The following is a 19558-nucleotide window of genomic DNA, read 5'->3' as shown; positions in this document are numbered from 1 at the left end:
GGTGTGTCCGGGGGCGGGGAAAGAAGGGGGAGGTGTTCACTGTTGGAGTCTCTCTAGACAGCTGGAGCATAAACTCAGTAGTATGCTCATGCTGGTGATCTCCTTGTACCAATTCAGCACTGCATACCAGTCTGTGCCCCAGGGCAGTTGCCCTGCTTGCTCCACTCTAGTTCTGCCTACCCTGAGCAGATTTTAAACCAAATAGTTCCCACGGAATTGAATAGTTCACTTCAAAACAAATAAAATTTAAAAAAACTTCAAAAAATGAAAAATCATTTCATTTCGACATGAGCAAATGCTTCCCTAAAGGAAGAAAATTCACATTCAGATGGCACCATACCTAATATTTCTTCAGGATTCCATTGTTCCTGCTCTGGAGGCAATCCCTCAATTTGTCTCCCTTCCTGGGTTTGTTGACCAGACCAGCCACCCCAACCAGGAAACCAAGACTGAAGGTACTGTAGCATCCCACTGCCACCACTGGCTGCTGGATCCACGGGAGAAACTCCTGGAGAATCCGAGAGAGGCTCCCGCAAGCTCTGTTTCAACCAATAACACAAGCAATGTTAGTATCCACATAGAAAGGTAAATAATGCTGAATCAATCCCCCTTGCTGGCACCTCGCAATGAGAAAGTCTATAGAAACATAAACCATGACACAGTGATAGCCAGGAGACCTGGGTTCTAATTCCAGCTCTGCCACTGGCCTACTGGGTGTCCTTGGGCAAATCATTTAACTTCTCTCTGCCTCATTTTCCTCATCCGTAAAATGGGGATTAAATTCATGTTCTACTTCCTATTTAGACTGGAGTCTCAGGTGGGACAGGGACTGTTTCCAACCTGATCATCTTGTATCTACCCCAGAACTTGGTACAGTGCTTGGCACAAAGTAATTAACAAGTATCATCATCATCATCGTTATTAGTAGTAGTAGTAGTGATAATGGTGGTGATGATGATAATAATAATAGTAATATTGCTATTATTAACCCAAAGGATGTTTTGGGACCGTGTGGACCTTGAATCCACAGTTCTTGGAACTGTTTACTCTTTTCTGAGCATGCACTATATCCTGGGTATGTAACTTGCCAGTCAGTCAATAGAAAACGGTCAACAAAAAATGTATCACCTCCACCAGTTCTTCCTGCTTGTGGAATCGGTCATGTACCAGCTCATGCAAGATCTTCAGCTCCTCAAAGGACTGCTCTTCCTCAATACGACATATTTCCCCCTGCAAAGAAAAACATAAAAACTGAGTGTGGCAGCCCTACCTGAGCCTGACTCACCACCAGCTAAAAACAAAACAAAATTTTAAAAAACCACCCAAAATTAAGGAAATGGGTCCATGACAATTTATTGGGAGGGAAAAATCTAATTAATCCATTCAGCTTAATTTATGTTGGAGAGATGAATACATTAAAATAAAACTAAGAGTCATGTTCCTGATTCAGAGACTAAGTAGTTTATTTCATCTGATCCCCCTGAAAAGCATTCACAAGTTTTTCAGAATCTTCGACTAGTGGCAAATTCATGATATCCAAAGGACAATAATTATTTTTTTTAAAACAGAGAGACTATCAAACTAGCTCAATTATAAACAGAACTTGCTGCCTTTCTAGTAATAAAGGAAACTAGCTAACTAGCTAAGATAGATCTTATATAGCTGGGTGTCTCACCCCAAACACAATACAAGTCCACAGCATAACATGTACAAGACAGATCGAAGGAATCAAAGTACTGCAGTTTTTCACAATCTAAAAATATTTTGTATAATTTGTTTCTAAATATTCAAAGGGAATCTATGGATGAAGGAAAAGATTAATATTATTGTGCATTCGCTAAAATGTGTTATAAATTAGCTTTACAATTCCATTCCTATCCCTTTAAGGAAACAGAATGCAAGAAAATAGCCTGGTTTCTTTCTACTACTTTTTATTGGACACCAATTTTAATTAAAATAAAATGAAATTTATGAAAATCATTAAAACCTACACCTGCTTCAGATTCCTTTGCCCATTAGTCTGGAGTGCCTGGTACTCCCTGAGAATGCAAAGGTATGCGCAAACTCTTACCAAATATACTGTTCAGGGAAAAAGATCCTTTCCTTTCCCTTGTATTTGGTTCTAATGCTTAATGTCCATTAATTGCATCAGTCTGACCCAGCATGCAAGGCTGGAGTCTGTGCCGACCCTGAAGCTTGGAAAATAACACTAAGTCTGGATTTTGCCAGAGCAATAGAAAATGGTCCTCACTGCCCAACCATTCTAAATCCAGGGAGTTAAAGGAAAAGACAGGAAAAGAAGTGGAAGTCCTGTGGGCCACTGTCACCCTCAAAGTTACTAATCCCCAGAGCAACTCTGCAGCTACCTCTGCCACCAGATTCACCCACCAGTGGCCTTCCTTCTTTAATAACAATAATAATAATGATGGCGTTTGTTAAGTGCTTACTTTGCATAAAGCACTATTCTAAGCACTGGGGAGGATACAAGGTGATCACGTTGTCCCACGTAGGGCTCAGTCTTAATCCCCATTTTACGGATGAGGTAACTGAGGCTCAGAGAAGTTAAGTGACTTGCCCAAGGTCACACAGCAGACATGTGGGGGAGTTGGGATTAGAACCCATGACCTCTGACTCCCAAGCCCGTGCTCTTTCCACTGAGCCACGCTGCTTCTAGCAAACTCAAATTATCCGAGTTTTTCCATGTTACAAGATGAACAGACTTCTCATCCAAAATCTCTAATGGCAAGCAGAGTGGCTTAGTGGAAAGAGCACAGGCTTGGGAGTCTGAGGTCATGGGTTCTAATCCCTGCTCTGACATTTGTCTGCTTTGTGAACTTGGGCAAGTCACTTAACTTCTCTGTGTCTCAGTTACCTCATCTGAAAAATGGGGATTAAGACTATGAGCCCCACGTGGGACAACCTGATTACCCTGTATCTATCCCAGTGCTTGGCACATAGTAAGCACTTAAATACCATTATATTATTATTATTATTATTATATATGGAGTCTGAGGGAAGGAAATCAACATCTCAAACTGCAGGACTAATGGAGCCTGACACCCAAAAAGTATCTGGGCCTTCAGGATATGGGAGGAGGAGTTGGGGTTGAGGGATTTCTGCCTCCCAACGTCCCTCTCCACCCCATCCTAACTTCAAGCTCTTTTGCAAGACTTCTTCAGGTTAGTAGAGGCTACAGGACCACTGAAAGACTATATGAGCTCCTGCAGAAACCTCCCAGTACTAATCTCCAAAACTTGTGAAGTCCCCTCAGGACATTTCAGAGCCTCGGGTGCCTGTCCTGTATTGTCTGTCTCCCCCTTCTAGACTGTGAGCCCATTGTTGGGCAGGGACTGTCTCTATATGTTGTCAACTTGTACTTCCCAAGCGCTTATAACAGTGCTCTGCACACAGGAAGTGCTCAATAAATACGATTGAATGAATGAATAAGGCCAAACCTACAGTGTCACCAGGTTTGGTACAGCCTCACAGATCCCATTTCAGTTCCAATACAAGTAACCCCAGAATTCTCATTCAATTCATTGTGATATACAGAGAGTACTTGTCCAAGGCTGCTCCTACTTGGCTTGACAGTTGTTTCCAATGTGCTCACCTCTTCGTCTGCAGACAGTGGAATTCCTTTCAGCTTACTGAAATACCTCTCAGTGTAAAACACAGCATCGCGGGCTCTGTGCAAAACAAAGTCCCAAGTAGAATGCTCCCTCTGCTCTCGGATCTCAGACATATTGGCATTCAGAGCAAAATACCACCATTCTCTGCAGCTGAAACACATCAAGACAACAAAATATCTAGTGGCATTCTACGAAATCAACATGAATACCCTCTTATTCTAGGTTTGAGCCCCTAAAAGCATAATAGAAAACTTTTAGAAGGGAAATGGAAATGCCTACCACCTGAAAACTTAAAAATACTACTTGAGACAAAATGGTGTGTTTTAGAACTCTTTTAGGGCCTTTACTTTAAAGGGCACGAAGTTTACCATATCCTAAATTATAAATCAAAGGAACCCAGGTCAAAAGATGGAGGAAATATATAATCAAGAAAAACTGAAAGAAAGTAACACCAGGCGAACACCAATATAGACATGGTGATAATAATACTTTGAATTTGTAAAGTCGTTTTTTCTCCAAAGAGCTTTCCTATTACCTCACTTAATCTGCATAACATCCATGGGTGATAAGGAACAAGCAGATATTATTATCCCCATTTTCTAGATGAGAAAAATGAAAAAAGGGAGTGACTTGCCCAAGAAGATACAGATCTCTGGAATCCCAGACCCCTGTCCTTCCCACTAGATCACACTGCCTCCCTGGTAGCCCTGGTTTGATGGGCTATTAGAATCTCCTGTAAAATAATAGTGGTATTTATTAAGTGCTTACTATGTGCCAAGCACCTTGCCACTTACTTACAAGAAAGTCTGACCACCCACAGTACCTGTGTCACTCAGGGGCTCACAATCCAAGAGGGAAGATGAATAGGTATTTCATCTCTATAGAGGAGGCAACTGATGCTAGAGAAGTTAAGTCACTTGCCCCCATCAGGCTTTGTGACTTTAGGCAAGTCACTTCACTTCTCTATGCCTCAGTTACCTCATCTGTAAAATGGTGATTAAGACTGTGAGCCCCATGTGGGGCAACCTGATTACCTTGTATACCCCAGTGCTTAGAACAGTGCTTGGCACACAGTAAGCACTTAACAAATACCATCATTACTATTATTATTACCTATCTTGTATCTAGCCCAGTGCTTAGCAGAGCACTTGACACACAGGGAGTGCTTACCAAACACCACAAATATTATTAAAAACATATTTGGAATTATTGGTATTTTATTCTCTCTTAAAAGTTGAGTTCTTCCGGGGCCTAGCTTTACTCCCTTAAGAAGTCAAGCTCTTTGAGAGGAACATTAATATTTTCAACCACTAGGGGATGGTTAGTAAATACTTTGGACATGCCTGATAATAATAACAATAATAATAATAATGGTATTTGTTAAGCACTTACTATGTGCAAAGCACTGTTCGAAGCACTGGGGAGGATACAAGGTGATCAGATTGTCCCACATGGGGCTCACAGTCTTCATCCCCATTTTACAGATGAGGTAACTGAAGCACAGAGAAGTGAAGTGACTTACCCAAAGTCACATAGATGACAATTGGCAGAGCTGGGATTTGAACCCATGACCTCTGACCTCCAAGCCCATGGTCTTTCCATTGAGCCACGCTGCCTGATGGTGCAAAAGAGCTAATATTCCTTGTAAAGTGCCCTACTTGGTCCCAGAGAGTATCTTGAAGCACTATGAGAATTAGGCCCATCACTGCTAAATGAATGCTGTTTACAGTTCCAATTTCTCAGTTCATTTGGATCAGGGAGGCCAAAAGGCTCACACTGATGAATGGATTCTATAGCCTTCAGAACCACAACACAAAGCTCTTACTTTTCAGATATTGCCACCTTTGGTTTCCATTTTCGGAATTTTAGCTGTCTTTCTTTTCGTTCCAACTCCTTTAAGAACTCCATGATTTGCCGGTATTGCAGCTATGTCAAAAATGAACACACGGTTAAACTCAATTCATTTCTTGGTGTCAATCGAGAGCTGTATATTTTCAAAGAACAATGGTATCAGTTAATCGCCATCCTTCTGCCTCATAAGAGTTACAATTTCAGCGCAAATTCCAAGAAGAAATTCACCCTACAAAGCATTACCAGCTTGGAGATCAGGGGTGGCCAAGCCTCATGAACTGAAGAGCCACAAACCAAAAACACAATATGGCCAAGAGTCACAAATCAAAAAATAGAAAGATCTAACCGGAATGGTGAGCAGGCGAAGGGGTGGTGGTGGTGGGTTGGTGGACAACAGGGGGTGAAGGAATTGGAGTAGTAGCAGGCACAGGGGTGAGAAAACCACCGTCTCCAGGAGTGGAGTAGCAGTATTTGTTAAGTGCTTACTACGTCCCCAGCTCTGTACTAAGCACTGGGGTAGATAGAGGATAATCCAGTGCGACACTGTCCCTGCCTCACATGCGGCTCACAGTCTTAATTCCCACTTTTCAGATGAGGGAACTGAGGCACAGAGAAGTGAATTTACTTGGCCAAGCTCACACAGCAGACAAGCGGCGGAGCTGGGATTAGAACTCAGGTCCTTCTGATTTCCAGGCCCATTCTCTATCCACTAGGCACTGCAGTCCCCTGCCGCAACAGCACAATGATAAGCAGGAAAGAACATTCATTCAATCGTATTTATTGAGCGCTTACTGTGTGTAGAGCACTGTACTAAGCGCTTGGGAAGTACAAGTTGGCAACAAATAGAGACAGTCCCCATCCAACAACGGGCTCACAGTCTAGAAGGAGGAGACAGACAACAAAACAAAACATGTAGACAGGTGTCAAAATCATCAGAACAAATAGAATTAAAACTATATGCACACATGTGCGCAAGCTACACAGCAAGAGACAGCAAGGGGAGAAGAACCAAAGTTTGGCCACCCCTGCTGTAGACATTCATTTTCTCTCAGTGAAGATGGCCAAAATTGGCAGTTTTTTGGCACCCTTTGTCTTTCTATTTAGGATTTCAAACCCAACTAGAGTGAAGGAAACAAAATACAAAAAACCCACATTTTAAGGTCAAGGAGAGGAAAATCAATTCAGAAGAATCAGAGTACCTGAGAAAGCTTCAACGGAATGGTTTCTAGCTGGATATCACACTCTAATCGGGGAGTTTGGCGGGACCTCAGAGGCTCCTTGGAGCAGTTTCTTCTCAAAAGGGCAGAAGTGCAGATAGGCTCCAAGATATAGTGGTGATCACGGCTCTCCATATTTTTATCCATCGCCTCCTGAAAGTCACATGCAAATCTGCTCAAATAGGGTGGTTGTTTTTTCTACTATAATAAAAAATAATATACCTAGTATTGCAGCATTTAAGTGCATTTATTAGCTGGCCAAAAATATTCTCCAAAAATAGCATTCAACGGGAAGAAAATTCCTAGGTTTTCTTGGAGTAAAAGCTTTATCTGGAACTCTTGGGAAATGAGAAGTGCCAGTGTGTCTCCTATTCTGGTTATGGCCACTCGGAAAGGCTTTGAAGAGTGAGCAGCTATCAACACAGTAAACACTGGCTGGTTCATACTCAGAAGACTATTCGCTGCTCAGAACAGGAGTTAAACTCCTTTGAAACTACTGTTGAAGGGAGTTGCATGATTCACTAACCACGTTAGTAGACTAGCTAAAGCAGCTAGGGCCCTGGAAGAAGAGGAGATCTGGGAAAGGGAGCTGCTAATTGCTAATCTGATTAGCCAACAGCGTCAATTCATTCATTCAATCGAATTTATGGAGTACTTACTGTGTGCACAGCACTGTACTAAGTGCTTGGGAAGTACAAGTTGGCAACATATAGAGACGGTCCCTACCCAACAACGGGTCAATGTGCCAGGAAGTTTATGCAAACACTCAGAGGAGCTACAAACTGAAGTGGTGGGCTCAAACATCCTCCAAAAGGGAGTATATCAAAATTGGTAAAGTCCCTGATAGCAAAACTTATACTGTATTTGGGCTGTTTCTGTTCCAGACATATTCCTTATACTATAATGCTTCAAACTGCTATTTCTTCCAAGTGGGACTGTTTGATCTCACGTCTCAGCCTTCAGAATGAGTCTCATAAACTGACTTTTACTTGAATTTAAAGGAATACAATTTAGCTCTCTTCTCACAATGAATTTTTATATGAGCAAAAAAATATTCTCTTAAAAAACAGTTGAGAGTCTATACTCCTCTCAAATCTTGGAGAAAAACTGATACTCACAAAAAGGAGTTGATTTTGTTTCACATCTGAAAAGGAGGCAATGGCCTTATGTTCACTGCCAGTTTCCTTGTCTTTCCAGTGAGATGAGTTAAACAGACTCCTACCTGTAAATCCACTGGAGGCAGATCTCCCAATAAAGTGCAATCGACATCCCAGTAGATACTGAAATCGGCTACATCTAATTGCTTTTTCCTCATTAATTTTTGTACCTAAGTTATGGGAAATAGATGGGAGAGCAGGATTTAGTAAATATTTCAGTGAAAAAACAAGTTGGGATGTATGCAATAGTTACATAAAGAGGGTCTCACACTAATAAGGCCCATACCAAATGGTACAAATGATCTGGAACTGTTGCTTCCTGCCCTCTTCTATATGCATTTTATACTCACAGGTTCATTCATGGCATTTTGCATGGAAACATTTTTGATGCAGATGCCAAATGCAAAAGGGCAGGAGGGATTAGTGACATCATCTTCAAACCGCAAATGGACATCTTGAATTTTTAACTAGAAAGGAGAAAGAAGAGAGACACATTTCCAGAGACCCCCCAAAACTAGAGGTAGATCATGTTAGAAGGGCTCCGCTACTAATGTTTTCACATTATTAATGAAGTTCTGCTCTTTTGTATTGTACTCTCCCAAGTGCTCAGTACAACTCTCTGCACCTAGTAAGCTCAATAAATACCAGTGATATTAATGAAGTTTAACTACCACGTAAAATTCATGTCTAAATGAAACAACACATGCTAGCACCCTGCCTGCTTTGATCCTTTGGCATGATTGGGGACTGGGGAGGTGGTAGGCTGAGGGATAACATCTGGGGAGATACCAGAGAGATGGGGCACTGCCCCCCACAGTCTTGTATCATTTAATAATAATAATGATAGCATTTATTAAGCACTTACTATGTGCAAAGCACTGTTCTAAGCACTGGGGAGGTTACAAGGTGATCAGGTTGTCCCACAGGGGGCTCACAGTCTTAATCCCCATTTTACAGATGAGGCTGAGGCACAGAAAAGTGACTTGTCCAAAGTCACACAGCTGACAATTGGTGGAGCTGGGATTTGAACCCATGACCTCTGACTCCAAAGCCCATGCTCTTTCCACTGAGCCACGCTGCTCCTGAGAAGCAGCATGGCACAGTGGATAGAGTACAGGGCTGGGAGTCAAAAGGTCACAGGTTCTAATCCTGGCTCTGCCACTTGTCTGCTGTGTGACCTTCGACAAATCATTTAACTTCTCTATATCTCAGTTACCTCATCGGTAAAATAGGGATTGAGACTGAGCCCCCACATGGGGCAGGGACTGTGCCCAACCCAACTTGCTTGTATCCACCCCAGTGCTTCGTACAGTGCCTGACGCATAGTAAGCACATAATGAATCCACAATTATTATATCCACTTGGCACACTCAATGGATTTAGAAGGTTCATAATTAGATTGTATAATTTGGCATAATAGATCTTCGCTCCTGAGAAGTCTCTGTTTAGGAAATAGCGATAACAATTCCTCATTAAAAAATCATTCGGGAAACCTTTCCTACTATAGCCACAATAGCCCTTGCCTAAAAATTCTGCTGATTAGAGCAATTTTCTTTTATTTCTTCCTCCCTTGTCCTTGTGGGCAGCACATTGGGGCATAAGCTTAAAATTCCCTAATTCCAAAGCCCCATGTGGGACAAAAACTCCTTAAAACAGAATTCAGAGCAGTGACTTCAGTCAGCACAGCTATCTGGTGATGGTGACAAAACGTGGCTCTCATAATATAATATATCCTGACCACATCTCCTTCAGTCATGATTAGGTTCCAAAACAACTCATTTTAATTCACTTTAGACTACCCTACCATTTCACTGTAGTCAATGGATAACTTTGAGCAATGCTTACTTGTTCACTTCGTCATACTGCAAAGTAATTCTAGTTCCCTTATAGTTAACTAAATTACCAATCTGTATTCTCTAGGAACTGGATATGTCATTTTGAAAAAAAAAAAGAGGTCTAGTGGGAAGAGCATGGGCCTGGGAATCAGGGGATCTGGGTTCTAATCCTGGCTCCACCACTTGCCTCCTGTGTAACCATAAGCAAGTCATTTAACAACTCCGTGCCTGTTTTCTCCTCCGAAAAATGAGGTTTAAATACCTGTTTTCCCTTCCTCTTTGATTACGAGCCCCACGTGGAACAAGAGCTGTGTTCAATCTTATTATCTTGTACCTTATACCAGTGTTTAGTACCCTGCTTTGCATTCAGTAAGCACTTAACAAATACCACTGTTATTATTATTATTGTTGTTATAAGGGATTTCGGCCCCTTATTCAACCCAAGTACATCTTAAAGGAAGGAGATGTATGACCAAGAGCAAAGCTTTCCCTAATTCTACCCAAATTATTAATTCCCCTGCATTTGATTTTTAAGCACAAAACAGGAAATGAAAAGCATAAAACCAAACTGAATTCACATCCAAATTATGGGAACACCCATGAAACTGAGTTGGCTCAAAAAATGATGTTCAGGTTTATAATCTGTGAAGCACTTTAAAAAATGAATAAGCCAGCTTTAAATGTGTATTGCACAGGTGAGTCAGTCAAAAGAAGCAAATTACCAATCAAATAAGTCCAAGGAAAATTTTTTTATTCTAAAAGAATGAAAAACACACTATTAGAAATGTATTCACTTACTTCAATATTTTCTACAATTCTTGTGACCACAGACGCAGTAACTGAATACCAGTAGGATTCTCCTTTCTGCTGACGTTCATTCTGAAAAAAAAAAAAAAAAGAAGCAGTGTGGCCTAGTGGATACAGCATAGACCTGGATGTCAAAATGACCTGAAATCTAATCCCAGGTCTGCAATTTGTCTGTTGTGTTACTTTCAAGTCATTTAACTTCTCTGTGCCTCAGTTACTTCATCTATATAATGGGGATTAAGACTGTGAGCCCAATGTGGGCATGGATTGCATCCAACCTGACTACGTTGTATCTAGCCCAGTGCTTACAACAGTACCTGGCACACAGTAAGCAGGTATATAAAAAAAAATGAACCAATGATCTACTGACATTCAATTGCTTTAAGTGGGCGAATGTGACTTGGGTTTTAAATCCAATACAGGTCTCCATCAGTTTTAGAAGCTGCCACTTGCCTACCTACCCAACTCAGGGGAGAACAGAACAGACACTAAACTGAGCTAAGATGAAGAGAACATCTGGACGATGAAGTTAAAGAATCCCTGCAAAAGATTATCCTTGCTCAACTAGAAGTCATTATTGTGCAACTGCCAGTGCTGAAGTTGACCACTGAGAACTTGTGATTTTCAGATTCACTTTCTTCCCCGCTGTTCTTCACTACAGAATTTGTCAAGGGAATGGCTACAAAACAGGTCAATATGGTACTAGATGTCTTTGGTTCATACTGCAGATAAACAATACAAATATGAATTTAACTTTCAGGATATTTACCAAGGAAGAAAATGATATAATATTTGCTTAGAAAATGATGTAGCTGACTCCAAGAAACTGCACCCCCAAACTGTTCTTAAGGCATAAACTCTGTGTCTTACTTTCCATTTTTCTTCCAAGGCTTGAAGTAGTGCTTTTTTTCGCTCTTTTTCCAGTAATTTCTCCTTTTCATCGTTGAAGTCCTGTAGTTTTTCAGGGGCGCCAATTAAATGGAGCTTGGAGATGGAGATCACCCAGGGGTCCACATGGGGGCGATAAAAGGGGATCTGTAATGTTACCTTCCCAATGAAACCTAGATGTTCCCAAAGGGGGAAAAGAATATTGTTATAATTCTAGACAACAAAATAGAAACACCGATATGGGCAACAGAAAGCAGAAATGATGAATGATGAGATGAAAAAAGTTCAGCAAACATCATCCCTTCACTGAACCAGATGAAGTTCCCAAGAAGACTAATTACCCAGCCTCGGAAAAACAAATCCCTCATCTATCTGGCCATGATGAGTAAAAATGTTGCCAAAGAGAAAGAAATTCTAACTTCATTCAAATCACTATGGATTAGCCTTGGGAGACAGCAGGCTGGTAATTTTTTTTGACATTTTCAAGTTTGCAACATTCATGTCAGAGACTACTAAAAATTCATTGAATTTAGGACAAGTTTGCTTGCTTGGGTAGAAAAGGCACCTTCCTGGACTATTAATTCTCACTGCGGTTCATGTTCTACCAACCAATGGGAATGCAGGAAGATTTAAGAAGCTTTTATAAAGTTCAATCTTGCAAATGGTGAGAAAAAATAAAATCCCAAACTAATTATTAAGATCCCAGATATCTCAAATAAAAACTCCTCCAAGTGGCCTTCCCAAACTAAGCCCCCCTTTCCTCAGTTCCTCCCCCCTTCCGTGTCACCTCAACTTGCTTCCTTTGCTCTTCTCCCAGCTCCCTGCCCCACAGCACTTATGTATATATGTATAAATCTATAATTCTATTTATTTATATTGATGCCTGTTTACTTGTTTTGATGTCTGTCTTCCCCCTTCAAGACTGTAAGCCCGGTGTGGGCAGGGATTGTCTCTATTGCTGAATTGTACTTTCCAAGTGCTTAGTACAGTGCTCTGTATACAGTAAGTGCTCAATAAATACGACTGAATGAACGAAAAACTCTTCAAGATCAGCTTCAAGACTCTCCATCAGGTCTCCCGATCTTACACTTTAACCCACTTCCCCTGTTTCACTCCAGGCCACTCTCTTTGTTCTTCCCACACCATCCTACTAGCTGTACCTCATTCTTAATTCTCCTGCCTTCACCACCTCACTCACTTTATTCCTCCAATAAATTAATCATATTTACTGAGCATTTACTGTGTACAGAGCACTATACGAAGCACTTGAGCAGGTACAATATAACAGAGTTGGTACACATGTTTCCTCCAGCCTGGAACTCCCTTGCCCCTCTATATTCCTAATACTACAGTTCTCCCTCCTCACCTTTATGGTTCTTCCCACCCTTTCCAACAAGACTTTCCTGATTAACTCCCAAAACAAAGTCACCAGACTGCCTTTTACATATATATTTATTGAACAGAAAAGCAGCGTAGCCAAGTGGAAGTACATGGCCCTGGGTGTCAGGAGACCAGGGTTCTAATCACGACTCTGCCTCTTGCCTGCTGTGTGGCCTTGGGCAAGTCACTTACCTGCTCTGTGCCTAAATTTCCTCATCTGCAAAAATGGAATAATATGCTTGTTCTCCTTCCCCCTTAGACACTGGGCTCCATGCTGAACAGGGACTGTGTCTTCACTGGTTTTATTATATTTACCACAGCGCTTGGTTCAGTGCTTGGCACATTATTATCAAGTGTCGTTGAATCATTTCCGATTCATAGTGACTCTATGGATATTTTTTCTCCAGAACACCCTGTCTTCTGCCATAATCTGTAACCTTGCTAATGGTTCTTCCGTTACTGTTGTTATGGTTTCTATGCATCTAGCAGCTGGTCTGCCTCTTCCACGTTTTCCACCCTTAGCATTAGCATCTTGGCACTTAGTAAGCCCTCCCTCAGCACTTATTATATAGAGGATCAATTGTTCAGTCATTCTGGTTACCCGACTTGTAAATATTTTTACACCTGTCTCCCTGGTTGGGAGTGTAAGCGTGGCTCAGTGGAAAGGGCACGGGCTTGAGAGTCAGAGGTCATGGGTTCTCATACTGGCTCTGCCGCTTGTCAGCTGTGTGACTTTGGGGAAGTCACTTAACTTCTCCGTGCCTCAGCTACCTCATCTGTAAAATGGGGATTAAGACTGTGAGCCTCATGTGGGACAACCTGATCACCTTGTATCCCCACCCAGCGCTTAGAATAGTGCTTCACACATAGTAAGTGCTTAACAAATACTATCATTATTATTACTATACTCATACTTCTGTTGTACTTTCCTGAGCACCTACCACAGGGCACGGCACCCTAGGGGGCACTCAAAGAATACCTTTACTACTCCTCCTGGGTGCGGCTAGTTGGGGAGCAGAAGTTCAAAACTGCTGATGGTGCTGGGGGAAGTGATGGAAAGTACACAGGGAATGAGTTCAGCTCCTCACTCCAACATTTCCTCTTCTCACCAAGACAGGAGAGGGGGACTTTTAGGCCCTAAAAAAACTAAAGCAACCCCCTGACAAAGGCCTTCACCCCAGACAAGCAGCAGTTGCTTCGAAAGAGGACTGATGTATTCCTCTCCACTCCAGCATACCTGCTTTCACTTCAAACGGCAATTCCAGTTCCTTCAAGGCATCTTTCTTGAGGGGCAAATTTTCTAGCTCAACAGCACCTATAAAACCAAAAAGATTAAGAATCTGTTAATTCCAAAATTCACCACATACAGGGTTTTATAGAAAGCGTATACTTAGAGTGTGGAAATTCATTTGATCGCATTTCAATCATATTTTCTGAGCGCTTACTGTGTGCAGAGCACTGAATTAAGTGCTTGGGAGAGTACAATATAACAATAAACAGACCCATTCCCTGACCACAAGGAGCTTACAGTCTGGAGGGGGGGAAAAGGGGGCAGACATTAATATAAATAAATTACAGATATGTACCTAAGTCCCGTGAGGCTGGGGAGGCGGGGAGGAGGAGAGCAAATGGAGGAAGTCAGGGCAACGCATTAGGGAGTGGGAGATGAGGAAAAGTGAGGCTTAGTCTGGGAAGGCCGCTAGAAGGAAATGTGCCTTCAGTAAGGCTTTGAATGAGGGGAGAGTAATTGTCTGTCAGATTTGAAGAGGGAGGGCATTCAGGCTAGAGGGAGGACATGGGCAAGCAGTCGGTGGCGAGATAGATGAGATCGAGGTACAGTGAGAAGTTTAGGATTAGAGGAGCAAAGTGTGCAGGCTGGGTAGGAGAGTACCGAGGTGAGATAGGAGAGGGCAAGGTGATTGAGTGCTTTAAAGCCAATGGTGAGTTTTTGTTTGATGCGAAGGTGGATGGGCAACCACTGGAGTTTCTTGAGGAATGGGAAAAAATGTGAAAAGCAACAACAGAAAGCAATGAAAAAAAATGAGCAGGTTGTACCCTTAAGCCAAGTATGTAGGACACATTAATTCGCTATCCCCAAGGCCCAGTGACGGCTTAACTATGGTGAGCACACATGATGACTGGACCAGAGTGCAGTAGATTAAGCAGAAGGTAAAATCTCCATAAAGTCATTCAATGGTCTCACTACCTAACTGTGTTTGCTTAGGTATTAAAGAAGGAGTTTTTTTAAAAAATGGCTGGTGTAAAGAGTCCCCAGAAGCTTGAAAGGTCTTAGAGCTTCTCCCAAAGCAATCCTCCAGAAGCAAGCAGTATTATCTGCTTGGACAAGTGCTTAGTTCAGTGAACTGCATTCAGTGTGCACTCGATAATCAATCAATTCATCAGTCAATTCATGCAGTCGCATTTATTAAGTGCTTACTGTGTGCAGAGCACCATACTAAACTCTTGGGGGAGTACAATAGGACAGAATTAGAGGGCACGTTCCCTACCCCTAACAAGCTTACCACTGTTACTATTACATTACTATTACATTACTATTACTATTATTACTATTACAGATGAGCTACGTCACCTGTAAAATGGGGATGAAGACTGTGAGCCCCCAGTGGGACAACCTGATCACCTTGTAACCTCCCCAGCGCTTAGAACAGTGCTCTGCACATAGTAAGCGCTTAACAAATACCATCATTATTACTGGTGGCAAGAGCACAGGCCTAGAACTCAGAGGACCTGGGTTCTAATCCCAGCTTGGTCGCCTACTGAGTGACTGTGGACAACTCACTTCATCTCTCTTTTCCTGAACCAATGAGGCTGGGTCTTTAGATGGAGAAGAGGGGGTGGATTTTGGAAATGCTGGGAGGGGGGAAGAATCGACAGAATTTGGAATCAGAGAGTATGGCGGGGTGAAAGAGATGAAGGAGTCAAAGATGAGGCCAAGGTTACAGGCTTGAGAGGGGTGGAGATGAGAGGGTACTTTCAACTGAGATGAGAAAGTTACCTGGACAAAAGGATTTAGGAGGGAAGATGAGAAGTTCAGTTTTGGTAGGTTGAGTTTGCAGTGGTGGCAGAACAACCAGGTAGAGATACCCTGGAGGCAGGAGGAAATCTGTGATTGTTGAGGAGACAGACTAGGAATAGTGAAGAGGATTTGGGAAGCATCTTCCTAAAAGTGAAAGTTGAGGCAATGTGAGCGGATGTGCTCCCCAAGGAAGCAAGAAAGAATTGATAGACCGCGTCCAACCTAGCCCCACAACACTTATGTACATATATGTAATTTATTATTTATATTAATGTCTGTCTCCGCCTGCCCCCAGACTGTAAGCTGGTTGTGGGCAGGGAATGTGTCTGTTTATTGTTGTATGGTACTCTCTCAAGCACTTAGTACAGTGCTCTGAACACAATAAGTGCTCAATAAACACATTTGAATGAATGAACTCCGCCATCCACTCACACTGATACTGCCACAAAAACTCACCCTGATAAAAAATAACCACCATGAGGATAGAAAGCATGGGGGTTTTTTTGTATTTTGTAGAGTACCAAGTACTCCGTGGGTGTCTAATGAATGCTCAATAACAGAAATGATCATTTAATTTCCTGGAAGAAGACTGCCATGAGCAGCTTTTTCCTGTGGTCCAATGTCTCCCCATCTCTAATAAAAAAATCTATATAAGCACCAAGGCTGGCAGAATTTACAAAAGGATAGGTTAGCTGTTTCGATAATCTGAAATCACTTCCTGAATTCTACCCAGCGCCAAGATCAGTAATGAAAAATGCTAATTCCATTCTTTCATCTGTATCTGCTGCACAAGCTGGTTACTCAAGGCTCATCCAGCCAAAAACTGCAAAAGAGAAGAGGGGGAGAAGAAAGCGAGGAGACCAAAATGCTGAAAATACTCCCTTTTCCTGGTCTTCATCCTACTGTGGCCAACAAATCATCTTACTATTCCATCTCTATGAAATGGAGCTCCCCCTCTAGACTGTAAGTTCATTGGGGGCAGGGACTGTGTCTGTTATTTTGTTATAATGTATTTTGTTCATGCTGTCTTTTTCAATAATGACACTAAATTGCTGACTTTAATTCAGTAATAGTAGAATCCATTAAAGCATCCATTTAGTGCAATGCTCTAACTCCTTTGGAAGAATCACACAGTTAAGTGACTGGTTCCCTGCCCACAACAAAAAATCAGTTTTTTGTCAACTAGGACACCCAGGTTCTTTATTGCTACATTTCACATAGCCTTTCTCCATCCAGTACTTGTGTTCCTTGTTTTTCATGCCTACCTTGACTTGTCCCTACTGAATTGCACCCTGCTCCTGAAAGACCACTTTTCCCATCTAAGACACTTGGAATTCTATTCTTGTCTTCCCAAGTGTTTGCAGCCCAATTTAGTATCATCTGCAAATCTGATCGGCAGGTTCTCATTTCCTTTGGCCCAGTTACTGATCAAGGTACTGAATAGAACTTGTGTCAACACTAATCCCTACAGAGCACCATTTACTGCTGCCACTGAGCCACTGATAATTGGGTGTAAACCCCACAGCAGTTGGACACCCACACAACAATACAGTCAATTTTATACTTTTCTAGCTCGCTAATAAGCTGCTGATGGTACAAAACTAAAAGCTTTCCTGAAGTATAAAGAGACGACATCTGGTGCTTTTCCCTTGCCTACAGGATCTGTTACTGTCACCGAAGGGGCTTTGTGAAAAGAAAAAAAAAAAAACCACAGAATTGCAGATATAAATAACACAACCCTGGAACTGACTGCTGGTCTTGTATGATTTACCTCTGACACTTTGGCAAATGTGAAACACTCAAAATTTGGAATTCTGGAGGATTTGTGCTAATTCACTTGTCATTTAATCAATTAGTTTCACATCAGCTTCCACTCAAAACCATCAAATTTTAATTTTAACTTTGTTTGTGAAATATGCAAGGCTACCACAAGTTAATATACATCTGCCCCGTAACTATATCTGAGAGAGCTCTCCTAATGACAGCTAGTAATCCATTTTAGGCATAAAGATGAAATAAGTTACTTCTTTGTCAACCAATATGACAGTTATAAGTCTACTAACAGCCTATTATTCTATTAATATTCCAATATTCTATTTCTATGAATATTCTTTTAAAAAACAAACACATTTAACGTGCAACTGCAAGATGCTGCAGATAATGGGTTCGACATAGGAAGTTACTCATATTTAATCACTGTTTACCTCATTCTTATCTTGTAGAATCAGATAAACACAAGACCCAAACAGTCTTCTTCGAATAATTCATTAATCCTTCTATCTCTGCTCTTTCAATCTAGTCCTAATAGCTTTAATCTCTCTATGCAAATAGAACCATAAAAATACTATCGGTTACTGTCATTCATCTATCATTTAATGCTTTTCTTTTCACTCATTTGTTGAAGAGGAGAATGGGTGGGAAGAGATAGTGCCACTGGATGAGTCCAAAGAAATTCAATGCTTAAGAATCTGAGCTCTATGAGGCTCCATTCTTACCTGACATATACACCCCATTTTGGACATACTGATTTATGTACTCTATCTAAACTATTAACTCCTTCACATATCCATCTTTCCATCCTCTTCTCCCTATCCGCATCCTACACTAGATTGCAAGCTCCTCAAAGGCAGAGATTGTGTTTTCTCTCTGTACTGTAGCAAGCATGGCTCAGTGGAAAGAGCACGGACTTGGGAGTCAGAAGTCATTGGTTCAAATTCCGGCACTGCCGCTTGTCAGCTGTGTGCCTTTGGGCAACTCACTTAACTTCTCTGTGCCTCAGTTCCCTCACCTGTAAAATGGGGATTAAGACTGTGAGCCCCATGTGGGACAACTTGATCATCTCGTATCCTCCCCAGTGTTCAGAACTGTGCTTTGCACATAGTAAGCGCTTAACAAATACCATAATTATTATTATTATCATTACTCTTACAGGCACTTTGTTCAGTGCTCTGTCCATGGTAGGTGTTCCATAAATACTATTGATTGATGGATTTTCCTTTAACACAAGGGACAGATTCTTGTAAAACCCTGTATTAAGGAAGACTTGAACTCTAGTACCCATTCCATATCCAACACAATGCAATACTTCTTCTGATACTGGGCTCTGATGCATCCAGATGCGTGTTATTATTAATAATAATAATTATGGTATTTGTTAAATGCTATGTGCCAGGCACTGTACTAAGCGCTGCAGTGAATACAAGCAAATCCGGTTGGACACAGTCCCTGGCCCACAAGGGGCTCACAGTCTCGATCCCTATTTTATGGATGAGGTAATTGAAGCACAGTGAAGTTATGTGACTTGCCCAAGGTCACACAGCAGACAGGTGGAGGAGTCGGAATTAGAACTCATGACCTTCTGACTCCCAGACCTGCGCTCTATCCACTACGCCATCAATGGTATCTACTGAACACTTGCTGTATGCAGGGCACTGTACTAAGCACTTAGTTATACCAATCAATGGTAATTTTTACCCATCAGAACTTCCCCTATTTCTGTTTCTGCATTCCAGCCAAAATGGACAGTGAAAAATGCATTCAGCATAGAGAAGCAGCGTGGCTCAGTGGAAAGAGCACAGGCTTTGGTGTCAGAGGTCATGGATTCAAATCCCGGCTCCACCAATTGTCACCTGTGTGACTTTGGGCAAGTCACTTAACTTCTCTGTGCCTCACTTCCCTCACCTGTAAAATGGGGATTAAGACTGTGAGTCCCCCGTGGGACAACCTGATCACCTTGTATCCTCCCCAGTGCTTAGAA

The 19558-nt window shown here is 41.8% G+C and overlaps 1 protein-coding gene across 1 annotated transcript in view; it reads right to left on the bottom strand.

Moving 5' to 3' along the window:
- The window catches only part of VPS13D (vacuolar protein sorting 13 homolog D), a 333705-nt gene that overhangs the window by 301725 nt on the left and 12422 nt on the right, over positions 1–19558 (bottom strand). The window contains exons 3-12 of the mRNA XM_038746364.1: positions 14002–14079; positions 11367–11557; positions 10488–10568; positions 8205–8321; positions 7920–8024; positions 6680–6850; positions 5455–5555; positions 3611–3779; positions 1129–1230; positions 341–539 (exon numbers count right to left, since the gene is read on the bottom strand). Of these exons, the coding sequence (XP_038602292.1) occupies positions 341–539; positions 1129–1230; positions 3611–3779; positions 5455–5555; positions 6680–6850; positions 7920–8024; positions 8205–8321; positions 10488–10568; positions 11367–11557; positions 14002–14079 (1314 nt within the window). The remainder of the gene's footprint in view (positions 1–340; positions 540–1128; positions 1231–3610; positions 3780–5454; positions 5556–6679; positions 6851–7919; positions 8025–8204; positions 8322–10487; positions 10569–11366; positions 11558–14001; positions 14080–19558) is intronic.

This window comes from Tachyglossus aculeatus, chromosome 5, assembly GCF_015852505.1.
Source record: "Tachyglossus aculeatus isolate mTacAcu1 chromosome 5, mTacAcu1.pri, whole genome shotgun sequence".
NCBI classification, from domain to species: domain Eukaryota; kingdom Metazoa; phylum Chordata; class Mammalia; order Monotremata; family Tachyglossidae; genus Tachyglossus; species Tachyglossus aculeatus.
The sequence above is the reverse complement of the archived record's forward strand: the minus strand, read 5'-3'. Positions and strand labels throughout refer to the sequence as shown.